Source organism: Pelobates fuscus, chromosome 2, assembly GCF_036172605.1.
Source record: "Pelobates fuscus isolate aPelFus1 chromosome 2, aPelFus1.pri, whole genome shotgun sequence".
NCBI lineage: Eukaryota > Metazoa > Chordata > Amphibia > Anura > Pelobatidae > Pelobates > Pelobates fuscus.
This window is the reverse complement of record NC_086318.1, coordinates 445,958,450-445,973,042: the sequence shown is the minus strand read 5'-3', so window position 1 is coordinate 445,973,042 and position 14,593 is coordinate 445,958,450. Positions and strand designations below refer to the sequence as shown.

The window sequence follows — 14,593 nt, the reverse complement described above, 5'->3', positions numbered from 1 at the left end:
AAGGAGTAAATGGTTGTAGGCCATGCCTCTAACCAACCAATGACGGCTGTGATGTGCTCTCCTAGTATTCACAGCTCGTTTTTTTTATTTCTAAATCTATATATATTGTTTTATTTGTGAAGAGTGTTTATCTTCAAAAAGTGCAGATTCGAATAGAAATTGGCAGATTTATGAATGAATCGTGTTACACCCACCAGCTTTCATTTAATTTATGCTTGGTTCCCCCCCCCCCCCCCCCCGTAGCTCGGCCAATTAGTCACACATGGCCAATATGGCTGAACCGGTTGCAATTTGGGCAGTGAATTGTCAGGAATGGTGTACTTGTGTCGGGAGCATCGCATATTGTCACCTGCACGCTGCAGTGTCAGACTATATAAAATCTTATCAGAGGACATTATAAAAATCTTACAGACAAAAAATGGGAAAATCAGCTACAAGTTACCATGAAATGCTCTGATAATTCCACTTGTTTCAACAATGATTGCCTTACTAATAAACGTCTGAGACTTCCAGCCTGCCTCATGTCATCAGGACCTGGTCAGGAGCCAGGACTATTAAATGTATTATCAACTACCCTGCTTTCACACAATCTACATTGCAGGTAATTATAAAGCATAGGTGGAGGGGCACAATTTGCACTCTTTATAAAAAAAAAACAACCACAGTCTTCTAAACTGGTAGTATAAACCTTTTTTAAATGTTTTCCACCCTCCCTCCTTTGATTGTTTGATCAACAATCAAAATGGATCCATAAATGTTTTGCTTGCATGATTGGCCATGCAGGATTTAGTAGCCCATGTAATAGCCTCTCCAGTAACTAACTGCAAACACGTGTGTGTTCCTTTAAGGCTGAACATGCCAGACAGCCGACAGACATTAGTGTAAATCTTGGCACTCCACATTAGTGAGGTTAGTGAAACAGAGGAGAAAGCCAGTTATAAAGACGTCACTTGGCATTACATGGAAACAGCCAATGTATGAGCCCAGACAGTGTAATTCACTCAGTTTCTAACAGCAGCCAAGCGAAATCTGAATTACAAAATAGAGTGAAAATTGTCCAGTACAGAATCGGAGAGAACTGAAAAATGAACTGCAAGATTGGGGATAAAATAGCCAGTAGTGTGACTAAAGTGGAGTGAGACCAAGTTTCCAGGTATTTTAGCTGGAATTTAGTTGTTCGGATTTCAATTCACTACAATTGTGAATTTAGTGTAGTGCAAGCAGACAGCCGGCTGATTTACTGAGCAGGGATAATTATATCACCACTTAGTAAATCTAACCGCAACACATCACGCTGTACTTTCTTCCCATCCCCCACAAGGAGGATCACAATCTCTTAACAAGTCATGAGAACAATTCTAATCTTCAAACCACCGGCCCAGGACTGCGCCTTCCAGGGGAGGTGGTATTAGCCCATCCAATGCTGTTCCAAAGTGTGAAGATTCTCTTTTGCTAAATGTTAATACAAAGTGCTGGCAAGTGAGCCACGGGAAACAAGTCTTCAAATATCCATCCAAGTGCAAATCAGTGGCCGCGGCAATAATCAGTCAATCTGTATGAACGCAAGGAGTTCATAGAACGTTAGAAGTTGGTCTGTATCTTTCTGGAATATCCCTGGCTGTGTTTCCAGCGGCTGCAGTCCCACTTCGTATTCATAGCACAGCCAGGCGGGAGACTTGCACAGAGGAATACAGGCAGGGTTTGTCATGATGCCACTTGCAGTGTCCATTCTGGGGGTGTTTAGCAGGAAAGCGGGAACGAACAAGAAGTATAAGGAGGGAGACTAATGCTATTCTAACATCCACAGCCAAACGTTATAACTACATATCAGAAAGCTACAGCAGAGGCAGTGACACACGTACACACCGACACGGACAGAGGCAGTGCCAGCCTCCCCCTTATACAGCATCAAGCAGCTCTGCTAAGCGGTGTCGTGTACACTTCACAGACAGTGCATACCCTGCCTAAACCATTTAAAGCAAACATGAAGGGCCAGCCTCCCTATCACATACACCCTGCCCCATTTAACGCTAAAGTGCAGCCAGTGAAAGTAGTCAACTACACAGACACAAAACAGCTTATATTTTTAAACACAGCAAAACAAAAAAGCAGTGCTCGTCATGCACTCCCCGCCCGCTCGCCACTCACTCACTCACTCCCCGCTCCTTATGCTCGGCCTACCACCAGGTCACAATCTCACTCACAGCATGGCATTCTATTCCACTCCACTCCACTTTACCATCCAAGTGGCAATGCCGGTCTCACCCACACCACTCTCTCAACACTACATAAATTCTCCCAGTTATCACACGAATACCAGTTTCTTCCTAATTTTAAGACAGCACTGTGGGTCTCTCCATGGGCAGACGTTACAGTGCCAAGCTTCACTCATACATGTCATTTTATCATGAGGGAAAAGGGGCACAGGATTCCACTGTCAGCATAATCACATAACTAGTACAATACAGAAAGCAGGTGTGCAAGGAAGCCTACAACACTGAACATGGGATCTGTATACAATGTGTACGGTGTACACAGAGCAGGCAGAGTCCTGTACATGTCTCTCACACAGTCTGTACAGTGTACACAGAGCAGGCAGCTTCCTGTACATGGCTCTCACACAGTCTGTAGTGTACACAGAGCAGGCAGAGTCCTGTACATGGCTCTCACACAGTCTGTACACTGTACACAGAGCAGGCAGTTTCCTGTACATGGCTCTCACACAGTTTGTACAGTGTACACAGAGCAGGCAGCTTCCTGTACATGGCTCTCACACAGTCAGTATAGTGTACACAGAGCAGGCAGAGTCCTGTACATGGCTCTCACACAGTCTGTATAGTGTACACAGAGCAGGCAGAGTCCTGTACATGGCTCTCACACAGTTTGTACAGTGTACACAGAGCAGGCAGCTTCCTGTACATGGCTCTCACACAGTCTGTAGTGTACACAGAGCAGGCAGAGTCCTGTACATGGCTCTCACACAGTCTGTACACTGTACACAGAGCAGGCAGTTTCCTGTACATGGCTCTCACACAGTTTGTACAGTGTACACAGAGCAGGCAGCTTCCTGTACATGGCTCTCACACAGTCAGTATAGTGTACACAGTGCACTTAGTTTCCTGTACATAGCTCACACACAGTCTGTATAGTGTACACAGAGCAGGCAGAGTCCTGTACATGGCTCTCACACAGTCTGTATAGCGTAGGCAGAACAGGGCGGAGGGGACATCTTCAGAAAATGGCGCACAGCACCCCCAGTGCAGTCTGGTGCTCCCCTTAGCCCATCTGGTTTGTGTCAGTGATGGATCTCATTTTCAATTAGACTATCCTCGCAAGACTGGAACTCTGCATCCTGTGTGCTGTCTGCATTTATCATCTCTTCATCCTGCGAGCCTTGCTCCTCGGTATCCTCGCTGTCTGCAGCAGGCTCGGTATCCGCAGAGGAGTCCTGCAGGACCTGTGCAATGTATTTCTGTAAAAGGAAAGAATCACAATGAAAAAAAACACGCCAAAACTTTACTAATGTCTACAAAACACTGCAAGCGCGCCCCGTGCAGGAGCAGAGAGTGGGCTGTGCAACAGCGAATAGAGAAAGTGCCTCATGCTTCAGCGAACGTGTCCCATCAAGGAATAGAGTTCGCCCTGCCTAACAGCGAATAGAACATTTGTCTCACCTACCATTAGAGTGTGCACCATCGTCTTACTGATAATACACAGTGCGTCTGCCTCGCAGCTAATCGACAGCGCCTTCTGAAATCTGAGTAATGTTTAACACCATGTCTCCCTGCACACATTACTGTCACACTGTACACAGAGCTATGGTAAGGCTTAACACACCTTGTCTCCCTGCACACATTACTGTCACAGTGTACACAGAGCTACGGTCAGGGTTAACACATTGTGTCTCCCTGCACACATCACTATTACAGTGTACACAGAGTTATTGTCAGGGTTAACACACCATGTCTCCCTGTACATATTACTGACACAGTGTACACAGAGCTATGGTAAGGCTTAACACACTGTGTCTCCCTGCAAACATTACTCTCTCAGTGTACGCAGAGCTATTAACACACCGCGTCTCCCTGCACACATTACTGTTACAGTGTACAGAGCTATGGTCAGGGTTAACACACCGTGTCTCCCTGCACACATTACTGTCACACTGTACACAGAGCTATGGTAAGGCTTAACACACCGTGTATCCCTGCACACATTACTGTCACAGTGTAAACAGAGCTATGGTCAGGGTTAACACACCGTGTCACAATGTACACAGAGCTATGGTCAGGGTTAACACACTGTGTCTCCATGCACACATTACTGTCACAGTGTACACAGAGCTATGGTCAGGGTTAACACACCGTGTCACAATGTACACAGAGCTATGGTCAGGGTTAACACACTGTGTCTCCATGCACACATTACTGTCACAGTGTACACAGAGCTATGGTCAGGGTTAACACACCGTGTCACAATGTACACAGAGCTATGGTGAGGGTTAACACACTGTGTCGCCATGCACACATTACTGTCACAGTTTACACAGAGCTATGGTCAGGGTTAACACACCGTGTCACAATGTACACAGAGCTATGGTGAGGGTTAACACACCGGGTCTCCCTGCACACATTACTGTCACAGTGTAAACAGAGCTATGGTCAGGGTTAACACACTGTGTCTCCATGCACACATTACTGTCACACTGTACACAGAGCTATGGTCAGGGTTAACACACTGTGTCTCCATGCACACATTACTGTCACACTGTACACAGAGCTATGGTCAGGGTTAACACACTGTGTCTCCATGCACACATTACTGTCACACTGTACACAGAGCTATGGTCAGGGTTAACACACCGTGTCACAATGTACACAGAGCTATGGTCAGGGTTAACACACCGGGTCTCCCTGCACACATTACTGTTACAGTGTACAGAGCAGTACATGAAATGTGCTGGCTTGCAGGATGTAGAACATATACTGCAGGAAGAAATACATATAGGGTTCTCTGGCCTCCCTGCTGGATATGAATATACTGACAATAAGGATAGCAATGTGGTGGATCTGGTGAGTTTAATACTGAGCTCTGACGATATAAACCAGTTCCATCCTGGCTCACAATCCTAGAATACACATCCTGACTTCTGGTTTCCTCTGAATGTGTATCCCTGGAACCGACACTGAATCCAGAGATTGTAGAGACAAGTATTCCCATCAGCCAAGCTAAACTACATATGTTATTCTAGTTCATGCCATCTCTATTATTCTTACAGCTTGGGCAAATGTACCACCCACATTCCTGCATGATGGCGACTAGGTGACAGTATAACAGCCCATGTGTACCACCCACATTCCTGCATGATGGCGACTAGGTGACAGTATAACAGCCCATGTGTACCACCCACATTCCTGCATGATGGCGACTAGGTGACAGTATAACAGCCCATGTGTACCACCCACATTCCTGCATGATGGCGACTAGGTGACAGTATAACAGCCCATGTGTACCACCCACATTCTTGCATGATGGCGACTAGGTGACAGTATAACAGCCCATGTGTACCACCCACATTCCTGTAGAACACAACAATAAAAAATAGGCAGTTATGACAACTCACTGTGGTTTTGTGAGAGGAGGCATTAGATGATGGTCGGCCATTCTGTGTCCCATCCACAGCATTTACCTCTGTGTGGTCAATCTAACGAGGGCAGGGAATGAAACAAAGTCAAAATTAAAACTGTGATGGACAAAATATTACCAAAAGTGAGAACTAAGGAGACGAGAGCAAAGCATGTGGACAGGAGGATTAAACGATAAAGAAAATTAGTGGGTGGGAAGGTTCTGATAGGAGGAAGGGAGCACTGTGTATAAACAGGAGGATTAAACGATAGAGAGAATGAGAGGGTGGGAAGGTTCTGATAGGAGGAAGGGAGCACTGTGTATAAACAGGAGGATTAAACGATAGAGAGAATGAGAGGGTGGGAAGGTTCTGATAGGAGGAAGGGAGCACGGTGTATAAACAGGAGGATTAAACGATAGAGAGAATGAGAGGGTGGGAAGGTTCTGATAGGAGGAAGGGAGCACTGTGTATAAACAGGAGGATTAAACGATAGAGAGAATGAGAGGGTGGGAAGGTTCTGATAGGACGAAGGGAGCACGGTGTATAAACAGGAGGATTAAACGATAGAGAGAATGAGAGGGTGGGTGGGAAGGTTCTGATAGGAGGAAGGGAGCACTGTGTATAAACAGGAGGATTAAACGATAGAGAGAATGAGAGGGTGGGTGGGAAGGTTCTGATAGGACGAAGGGAGCACTGTGTATAAACACAAGCTCATTAAAATTTCCCAATGAGATGAAGTGTTCTGGGTTACTATAGCCTACCTGTATTTGAGAGGGCTTTAATCGAAGGATAGATTTTATGGCCCCTCTCATGTATATGGACGTAAGCCCCATCCCAAGACCCCATCCTAGAGTCACTGCTAAACCCAAACATGTTCTGTGAATCACATTACGACACCAAAACATTGAATTAATTTAGAGTAATGAAAAATAAAATTGTGGTGAGAGCACTCAAAACATGCAAAAGCAGTATTTTACCAGACTTGGTTCTGATGGGAGTATCTAAAACAGTAAAACATGAAACACAAAAACATAGAGTAATATTGTTATAGAAAGTGTAAAATTATTGCATGTGACTGGTAAAACTCACATATTTCTGAGTCACTTTAACAAGCTGACTCAGACTTAAGGCTTGTATGGAGATGAAAAATCTTCAGCTTTGGACGTCCTGTATCGATAATATTGGGTCTGCACTAGGAAATACTTCTTCCAATTACTCCAGAAGGCAAGATCCAAAATAAAATTTTCTTTATTATAAAATAACTTGGTTAAAATAATTCTTAATCCAATACAGGTAAAAAGTCCTTAAAAGCAGTGTACCACGACGCGTTTCGGCACTCACAGCCTTTCTCAAGTGGATATGTGAGTTTTACCAGTCACATGCAATAATTTTACACTTTCTATAACAATATTACTCTATGTTTTTGTGTTTCATGTTTTACTGTTTTAGATACTCCCATCAGAACCAAGTCTGGTAAAATACTGCTTTTGCATGTTTTGAGTGCTCTCACCACAATTTTATTTTTCACTACATTGATTTCTTGTGTGTTGGAGTGGTTCACACTTGGTGATAGCAGCACCAAATTATATTTTGTATCCCAAATAACTTCTGACTTGTATTTTGTAATTTAGAGTAATATTTATATACTGAAGAAGTGCTGCATTAACCCCTCACCCACTGCGCCGTATAATTATATATTCAGATTTTTTATAAAAGAAATAGATCTCCAAGTGATGATTTGGTTTTACTTGACTTACAATATTGCCAATAATCAGACCCAGGGCTTTTTAGGATCTACCCCCATAGCCATTCTCCTGACGGTAGGCTAGAGAGTTAGGGAGAGAGCAGAAGGGTTACGATGGAGAAAGAAAAGAGCTGTAATGGGAGCCATAAAGGAAAGAGAGAGAGGTTCGGGTTACCATAGAGAGCTTGGTATATCGGGATGGTCGAACATACCCTGTAGTTGTGGGCACTGAGGTATTTAAAGTGCCCAAAGCACACATGGCACAAGCAAATCACAATGGTGATAACCAGGACCACAAACGTGAACATTGACGTTGGAGCCAGGAATCCTGTGAGTTAGAGAAAGCAGTTATCCTGTTATTCTATGAAATCCTCTTTTCCCAGCGTGTAAGGATTGTGGGTAACTGGCGGCACTGGGATAATGCAGTATGTCAGCTTTACAGACAGACTAGAAAACAGCAGACATATAGTCTGAATATAAGCAAGAATTCTACAGACAGTTTAAATGTGTTTCCTCTAAAACACACACTCTAAATGAAAAAAGAAATATACTTACATTTTATGTCAGATGCAGGGCTCGACAAACCCCATGCCGCCATGGCGACTAGAAATTTTGGGATTTGAAGCTCTTTAACTAAAGCTGCAGAATGGGGGAACAACGGAGCCGGACGGCCGTCCTGAGGAGCGTGGAGGCGGCCAGCCCTGGGTGTGGTGGAGGCGGCCAGCCCTGGGTGTGGTGGAGGCGGCCGCCCTGGGTGTGGTGGAGGCCGCCAGCCCTGGGTGTGGTGGAGGCGGCCGCCCTGGGTGTGGTGGAGGCGGCCGCCCTGGGTGTGGTGGAGGCCGCCAGCCCTGGGTGTGGTGGAGGCGGCCGCCCTGGGTGTGGTGGAGGCGGCCGCCCTGGGTGTGGTGGAGGCCGCCAGCCCTGGGTGTGGTGGAGGCGGCCGCCCTGGGTGTGGTGGAGGCGGCCGCCCTGGGTGTGGTGGAGGCGGCCGCCCTGGGTGTGGTGGAGGCCGCCAGCCCTGGGTGTGGTGGAGGCCGCCAGCCCTGGGTGTGGTGGAGGCGGCCGCCCTGGGTGTGGTGGAGGCCGCCAGCCCTGGGTGTGGTGGAGGCCGCCAGCCCTGGGTGTGGTGGAGGCGGCCGCCCTGGGTGTGGTGGAGGCGGCCGCCCTGGGTGTGGTGGAGGCTTCCGCCCTGGGTGTGGTGGAGGCGGCCGCCCTGGGTGTGGTGGAGGCGGCCGCCCTGGGTGTGGTGGAGGGGGCCGCCCTGGGTGTGGTGGAGGCGGCCGCCCTGGGTGTGGTGGAGGCTTCCGCCCTGGGTGTGGTGGAGGCTTCCGCCCTGGGTGTGGTGGAGGCGGCCGCCCTGGGTGTGGTGGAGGCGGCCGCCCTGGGTGTGGTGGAGGGGGCCGCCCTGGGTGTGATGGAGTTGGCCGCCCTGGGTGTGGTGGAGGCGGCCGCCCTGGGTGTGGTGGAGGCCGCCAGCCCTGGGTGTGGTGGAGGCGGCCGCCCTGGGTGTGGTGGAGGCGGCCGCCCTGGGTGTGGTGGAGGGGGCCGCCCTGGGTGTGGTGGAGGCGGCCGCCCTGGGTGTGGTGGAGGCCGCCAGCCCTGGGTGTGGTGGAGGCCGCCAGCCCTGGGTGTGGTGGAGGCCGCCAGCCCTGGGTGTGGTGGAGGCGGCCGCCCTGGGTGTGGTGGAGGCGGCCGCCCTGGGTGTGGTGGAGGCCGCCAGCCCTGGGTGTGGTGGAGGCGGCCGCCCTGGGTGTCTTTCTGTGTCTGGTACCTGCACCCCTCAGATCACGAGAGAGGTGTTTTTACTCACATTCTTTCCCACACCATGCTGGTTTTGCTGTGGCTTGTCCTGCATTCATGGCTGAGATAGGAAAGCATTGGGAGGATACTACGCATGTTCTCTATGGGGAACATTCAGTACCTCCAGAACCACTACAGTTTAATGTATAATGTACAGTTTAATGTATAATGTACAGTTTAATGTATAATGTACAGTTTAATGTATAATGTACAGTTTAATGTATAATGTACAGTTTAATGTATAATGTACAGTTTAATGTATAATGTAGTTGTTCTGGTGCCTAGAGCCTGTCACTGTAGACCATGGGTCCTCAAACTCCGGCCCCCCAGATGTTGCTGAACTACAACTCCCATGATTCTCTGGCTATCTATGTAATTCAAAGAATCATGGGAGTTGTAGTTCAGCAACATCTGGGGGGCCGGAGTTTGAGGACCCATGGTCTACAGTGACAGGCTCTAGGCACCAGAACAACTACATTAAACTGTACATTATACATTAAACTGTACATTATACATTAAACTGTAGTGGTTCTGGTGACTATAGTGTCCCTTTACAAATTGCATATTTCTTGTAAATTAAACTTCTCTAGTTTTTAGCTGGCACCTAGATTCCAAACAAATTTGTCAAGCCGTGGTCAGATGTGTTCATTTTTTTAATAATTAGATCCTGCCTCCTCCCTCCCCAGGAAGCCAGTAAGCTGTATTTCTGCTGCGAGACATACTTCTAGCTGTAGCCCGACCCACCAAGTGAGACCATCAGTCCAGATGACCAGTGGTTCAATCCAATCTTCTCATTACAAACATTAACTGCTCTATTACAGAAATGACAACGTTTAGCTCTGACCGAGAAAAGGAAAAATGGATTTGCACAAAACCATGTCACTGAGATGAAGTGGTTTTGGTGCTTAGGCTGGGGGGATGAGTTGAAGGGACACTGTGTGTATATGTGGGGCTTGTTTCATTTTGCAGTTACTTAAACCTTCAGCTGGTCCCCATCAAGGCTCTGAACAGACCCTCTGCCCTGTACTGGAGCCTATAAGACTCACTGATTACAGTGCCACACTCTAGCAATAGGCAGAAGGAAGGGGAGAAGGAATATTTGGACAAATTGCAAGTCTGAATGGCTGCCTGCTATGTCCTATGTAGTATAGGTGAATGGTTTTAACCTGGCATTTAGCGAAGTGGCTTTCTCAAATATTTCAGAAAACAAATAGCCTGAAACAAGGTATTTACCATTGGTATTTCTATCCCATCTTTGTTAAACACTGTATGTAACATTTCTAGATTTTGCAGAAAACTTTTTTTTTTTTTTTTTTAAATCAAAGGTTTTGTATCTGTCAGCAATCTTACTCGGCCACACATTAATGTATTACACAGGAGAGAAATGAGCGGCTCCAATATTTATAATAAACATGCACACACATCCAATAAGGCGCTCCGATTCTAATGTAAACAAAAGGCTTCCAGTAAACGGATACATACGATACGAAGACCAAGTTACTATTACAAACCATAACATGCTTTTTAATCAAGGTGAACAGGTATAGAAGGTTGGTACAGAACGTATGTTGTAACCCGCTAACTCCAGCTCTTACCAGTTCTCACTGTAGAGAAGAACAGCAGCCAGAACAGGCAGAGAATAGGGGCTGCCACCACCTGGCTGACCGCACCAGAGTGGATTTTCTTGTCCAGCTTGGCCGGCAGGTAGGCGTAGTACAGGTTGTATCTGTCCACCAGGTGTTTCAGCAGCATATACATCAAGCCTGCCGGGAGAGAGGCCAACGAATCACACATGAACCTCATAAAGAAACACCTGCACACATTGCACCCACAGCGGCTCAGGACTAACATGTACTAATGAAAGCGATGTATTTAAAGTCCCAGTGTACTAAAACAGGGGGCTTGTTTAGTGCTGTGGTCTGACAGAATGAGGAGCATGGCTAAGGGTGTGAGGTTATGGTGTACAATTCTGCATTCAAAATATATAAATGAGTTCTAAAAAATAAATACAAATGTATACAAGGCCAAAAGCGATAATACGCAATTGCTGTGTGAGTGTCACTTTAAGCAGAGGTAGGTAGCACACTAGACAGGTCACATTATTTTGCAGGATGATCACTCACCAAATGGCACAATAATCGGACACGTGATACTGTAGGTCATGACAACGGTAAAAATGCACATCATCCAGGCATATGCTGCACCAAACTGGAACTCATAGGCTTGGTGCTTAAATAAACAGAGAGAGATGGGGATTAGCACACACACTGTGTGACAGAGAGAGATTAGCACACACACCGTGTGACAGAGAGAGATTAGCCCACACACACACCGTGTGACAGAGAGATATTAGCCCACACACCGTGTGACAGAGAGATTAGCCCACACACCGTGTGACAGAGAGATTAGCCCACACACCGTGTGACAGAGAGAGATTAGCCCACACACCGTGTGACAGAGAGAGATTAGCACACACACCGTGTGACAGAGAGATTAGCACACACACCGTGTGACAGAGAGATTAGCACACACACCGTGTGACAGAGAGAGATTAGCACACACACCGTGTGACAGAGAGAGATTAGCCCACACACCGTGTGACAGAGAGAGATTAGCACACACACACCGTGTGACAGAGAGAGATTAGCACACACACACACCGTGTGACAGAGAGATTAGCACACACACCGTGTGACAGAGAGAGATTAGCACACACACCGTGTGACAGAGAGAGATTAGCACACACACTGTGTGACAGAGAGAGATTAGCACACACACACCGTGTGACAGAGAGAGATTAGCACACACACCGTGTGACAGAGAGAGATTAGCACACACACCGTGTGACAGAGAGAGATTAGCCCACACACCGTGTGACAGAGAGAGATTAGCACACACACCGTGTGACAGAGAGATTAGCACACACACCGTGTGACAGAGAGAGATTAGCACACACACCGTGTGACAGAGAGAGATTAGCACACACACTGTGTGACAGAGAGAGATTAGCACACACACACACCGTGTGACAGAGAGAGATTAGCACACACACCGTGTGACAGAGAGAGATTAGCACACACACCGTGTGACAGAGAGAGATTAGCCCACACACCGTGTGACAGAGAGAGATTAGCACACACACCGTGTGACAGAGAGAGATTAGCACACACACACCATGTGACAGAGAGAGATTAGCACACACACCGTGTGACAGAGAGAGATTAGCACACACACACCATGTGACAGAGAGAGATTAGCACACACACACCGTGTGACAGAGAGAGATAAATTATATCTTGATATAGTCAGTAAAAGGAATTCTTGACATACTCGTTTTACATTTTTGCGTTCTGCGGCGGAACGCGCCAGACATAGTCGGATCATGTACATCAGCAGACCTGGGATCCGCAGCAGGTCCATGGCATTTCCAATAAAAGCAGAGGCAATTACATAATTAACAAAGAATGCTCCATTATCCGGAAGGAACACGCACCTTTAGAGGAAACAAAACATCTTAGAAAAACATATTCCTCTGCATCACGGCTACGGATACATCATTAACAACGAAACACATGACAGCAACCCCCAGATTTGGAAACTAGAATCTCCTATAAATCAGAATTCTCATAAAAAAGATGTGGATTAAACTTTGAATAAAGACTGGAGGCCGTTTTTAATACACACTGACAGCCAAGAATCAGTGCTATAAATAACCAAATGTTATTAGGCTATTAACGTAATACTCGGAATAACACTATGTCACAAGTCATTTGAGAAAGCGTGGCTGTAGACATCTAAATCTAACCCTTTCCTGACGCTAGAAGGAAATGTCCAGCCATTGCAGTCCTCCCCTTAAGGACGCATGTTGGAAAATGTCCATTATTTACTAAAATGAATCCCAGATTGCAGCAATCGTGAGGTTAATGTTGCTGCAGTCCTTGTTCCTTGGTGTCTGAGGCAGACGGGCAGCAGCAAATCATGCTGTTCCAGCCCCTGTGATCGCTCTGACAGCCAGCGTGCCTCCCTACACCTCCACGTTCAGAGACGGATCAGCGCTTTCTGCTACTTCATGTTGAAAAAAAAAACCAACATAGCAGGTTAATGATGAATAGGAAGAGTAATCTGTCCCTGTACTATAATAGAAGAAGGGTCAATAAAATCCTTTATTAATAAAACTACACAAATGCTTGTACACTTGTCACAACCGCCACTACTGCGGTTTATTATGGCAGTGTGCAAGACAGTGGCTGTTCAGTGCGCGCAGCACAGTATCAATTGGCAGGCTAGATCACTAGACCGGAACATATTCACAAGAGGTGTAGCCAATATTGTTATAAGCAGAGTGTCTAAGCACAAAGGTGCTGTATGAGGGTATATAGAAATGGTACTACGTGCTCTATCAGGAATATATAGAGATTACTAGTAAAATAGCAAAGATATGATAATTGCCAATAGGTAGGAACAGCTATCTTGGTTACTGTCCCAGTAAGATACCACAAAGCGATAAAGCCAATAGAGACTGAGATGCATATAAATCTCCAACGATAGCCACGTCTATAGGCGTATTGTGAAGATTTGCTGACACATCTCGGGAGATAGAAACGGGTAACACGCAATCTCTGCTCCCAATACCTAAAAGACCAAGCTATAGTAACGTGGCAGTGTAAAATCCCTGGTCTGTGTCTTCAAGGGCACCTGTCTCTGGTTAATATATAAAGTTAACTGGCTAGCTGATCTATGGTATAGCTCGATAGACTGACCGTAACAATATAGTCACAGTAATTAGAATCACAACTGCACGAATCTGTGCCTTCACGGGCACCTATCTATGACTGATCAATAGAGCTAAACTGGTTGACTAATCTAATAGAACGGTCCGTGGAGAGGTCCTGTGGTGTCGCAATTGGATAAGGCGTATAGATGCAAGGTAGCAAAAAATATCAGCAATTACACCAGACAGGACCAAGTGTCAGGAGCCCCGACGCGCGTTTCGCTGAACTAAGGCTCAACAGGGGGAACTGTCTCCCCAGAAAAGGTAAGTTTAAATAACCCGCCCATGGTCCTCATTGGACCAGCCGCAAGAGTGATGACATCACATTTCATTGAGGACTACTTAGCAGGATCAACAATATGAAGTAATCATATCATTAGAGTTGACTGTTCTCATACACTCCGTTGCAAAGAGATCATTATAGCCTTCATGATAATGGTAATCTAGTAAATATAAACTAGTAAGGCACATATAAAGCTGTCCCATGAAATGTTGATACGTTAAACAATATTGTATCCCTGCAACATGATTATGCGCAAATGTTTGGGTTACTCGTTCAAAATAGTGACAGGGATAAAACCCAGAGGTCAAAATGAAATATAGAATAAGTATTCATTGTATATAAGTTTCTGACCAACAATCAGCCGTCCAA

At 46.3% G+C, this 14,593-nt stretch overlaps 1 protein-coding gene across 4 annotated transcripts in view; it reads right to left on the bottom strand.

The window, feature by feature from the left end:
• Positions 1–234: 234 nt before the first annotated feature.
• Positions 235–14,593, bottom strand: part of TMEM63B (transmembrane protein 63B) — a 76,853-nt gene continuing 62,494 nt past the window's right edge. For all 4 annotated transcript variants that reach the window (XM_063444144.1, XM_063444148.1, XM_063444147.1 and 1 more), the window contains 6 exons: positions 12,501–12,663; positions 11,294–11,399; positions 10,766–10,933; positions 7,583–7,698; positions 5,624–5,704; positions 235–3,472 (listed from right to left, as the gene is read on the bottom strand). In XM_063444144.1, coding sequence (XP_063300214.1) covers positions 3,296–3,472; positions 5,624–5,704; positions 7,583–7,698; positions 10,766–10,933; positions 11,294–11,399; positions 12,501–12,663 — 811 coding nt within the window. In that variant the 3' untranslated portion in view covers positions 235–3,295. The remainder of the gene's footprint in view (positions 3,473–5,623; positions 5,705–7,582; positions 7,699–10,765; positions 10,934–11,293; positions 11,400–12,500; positions 12,664–14,593) is intronic.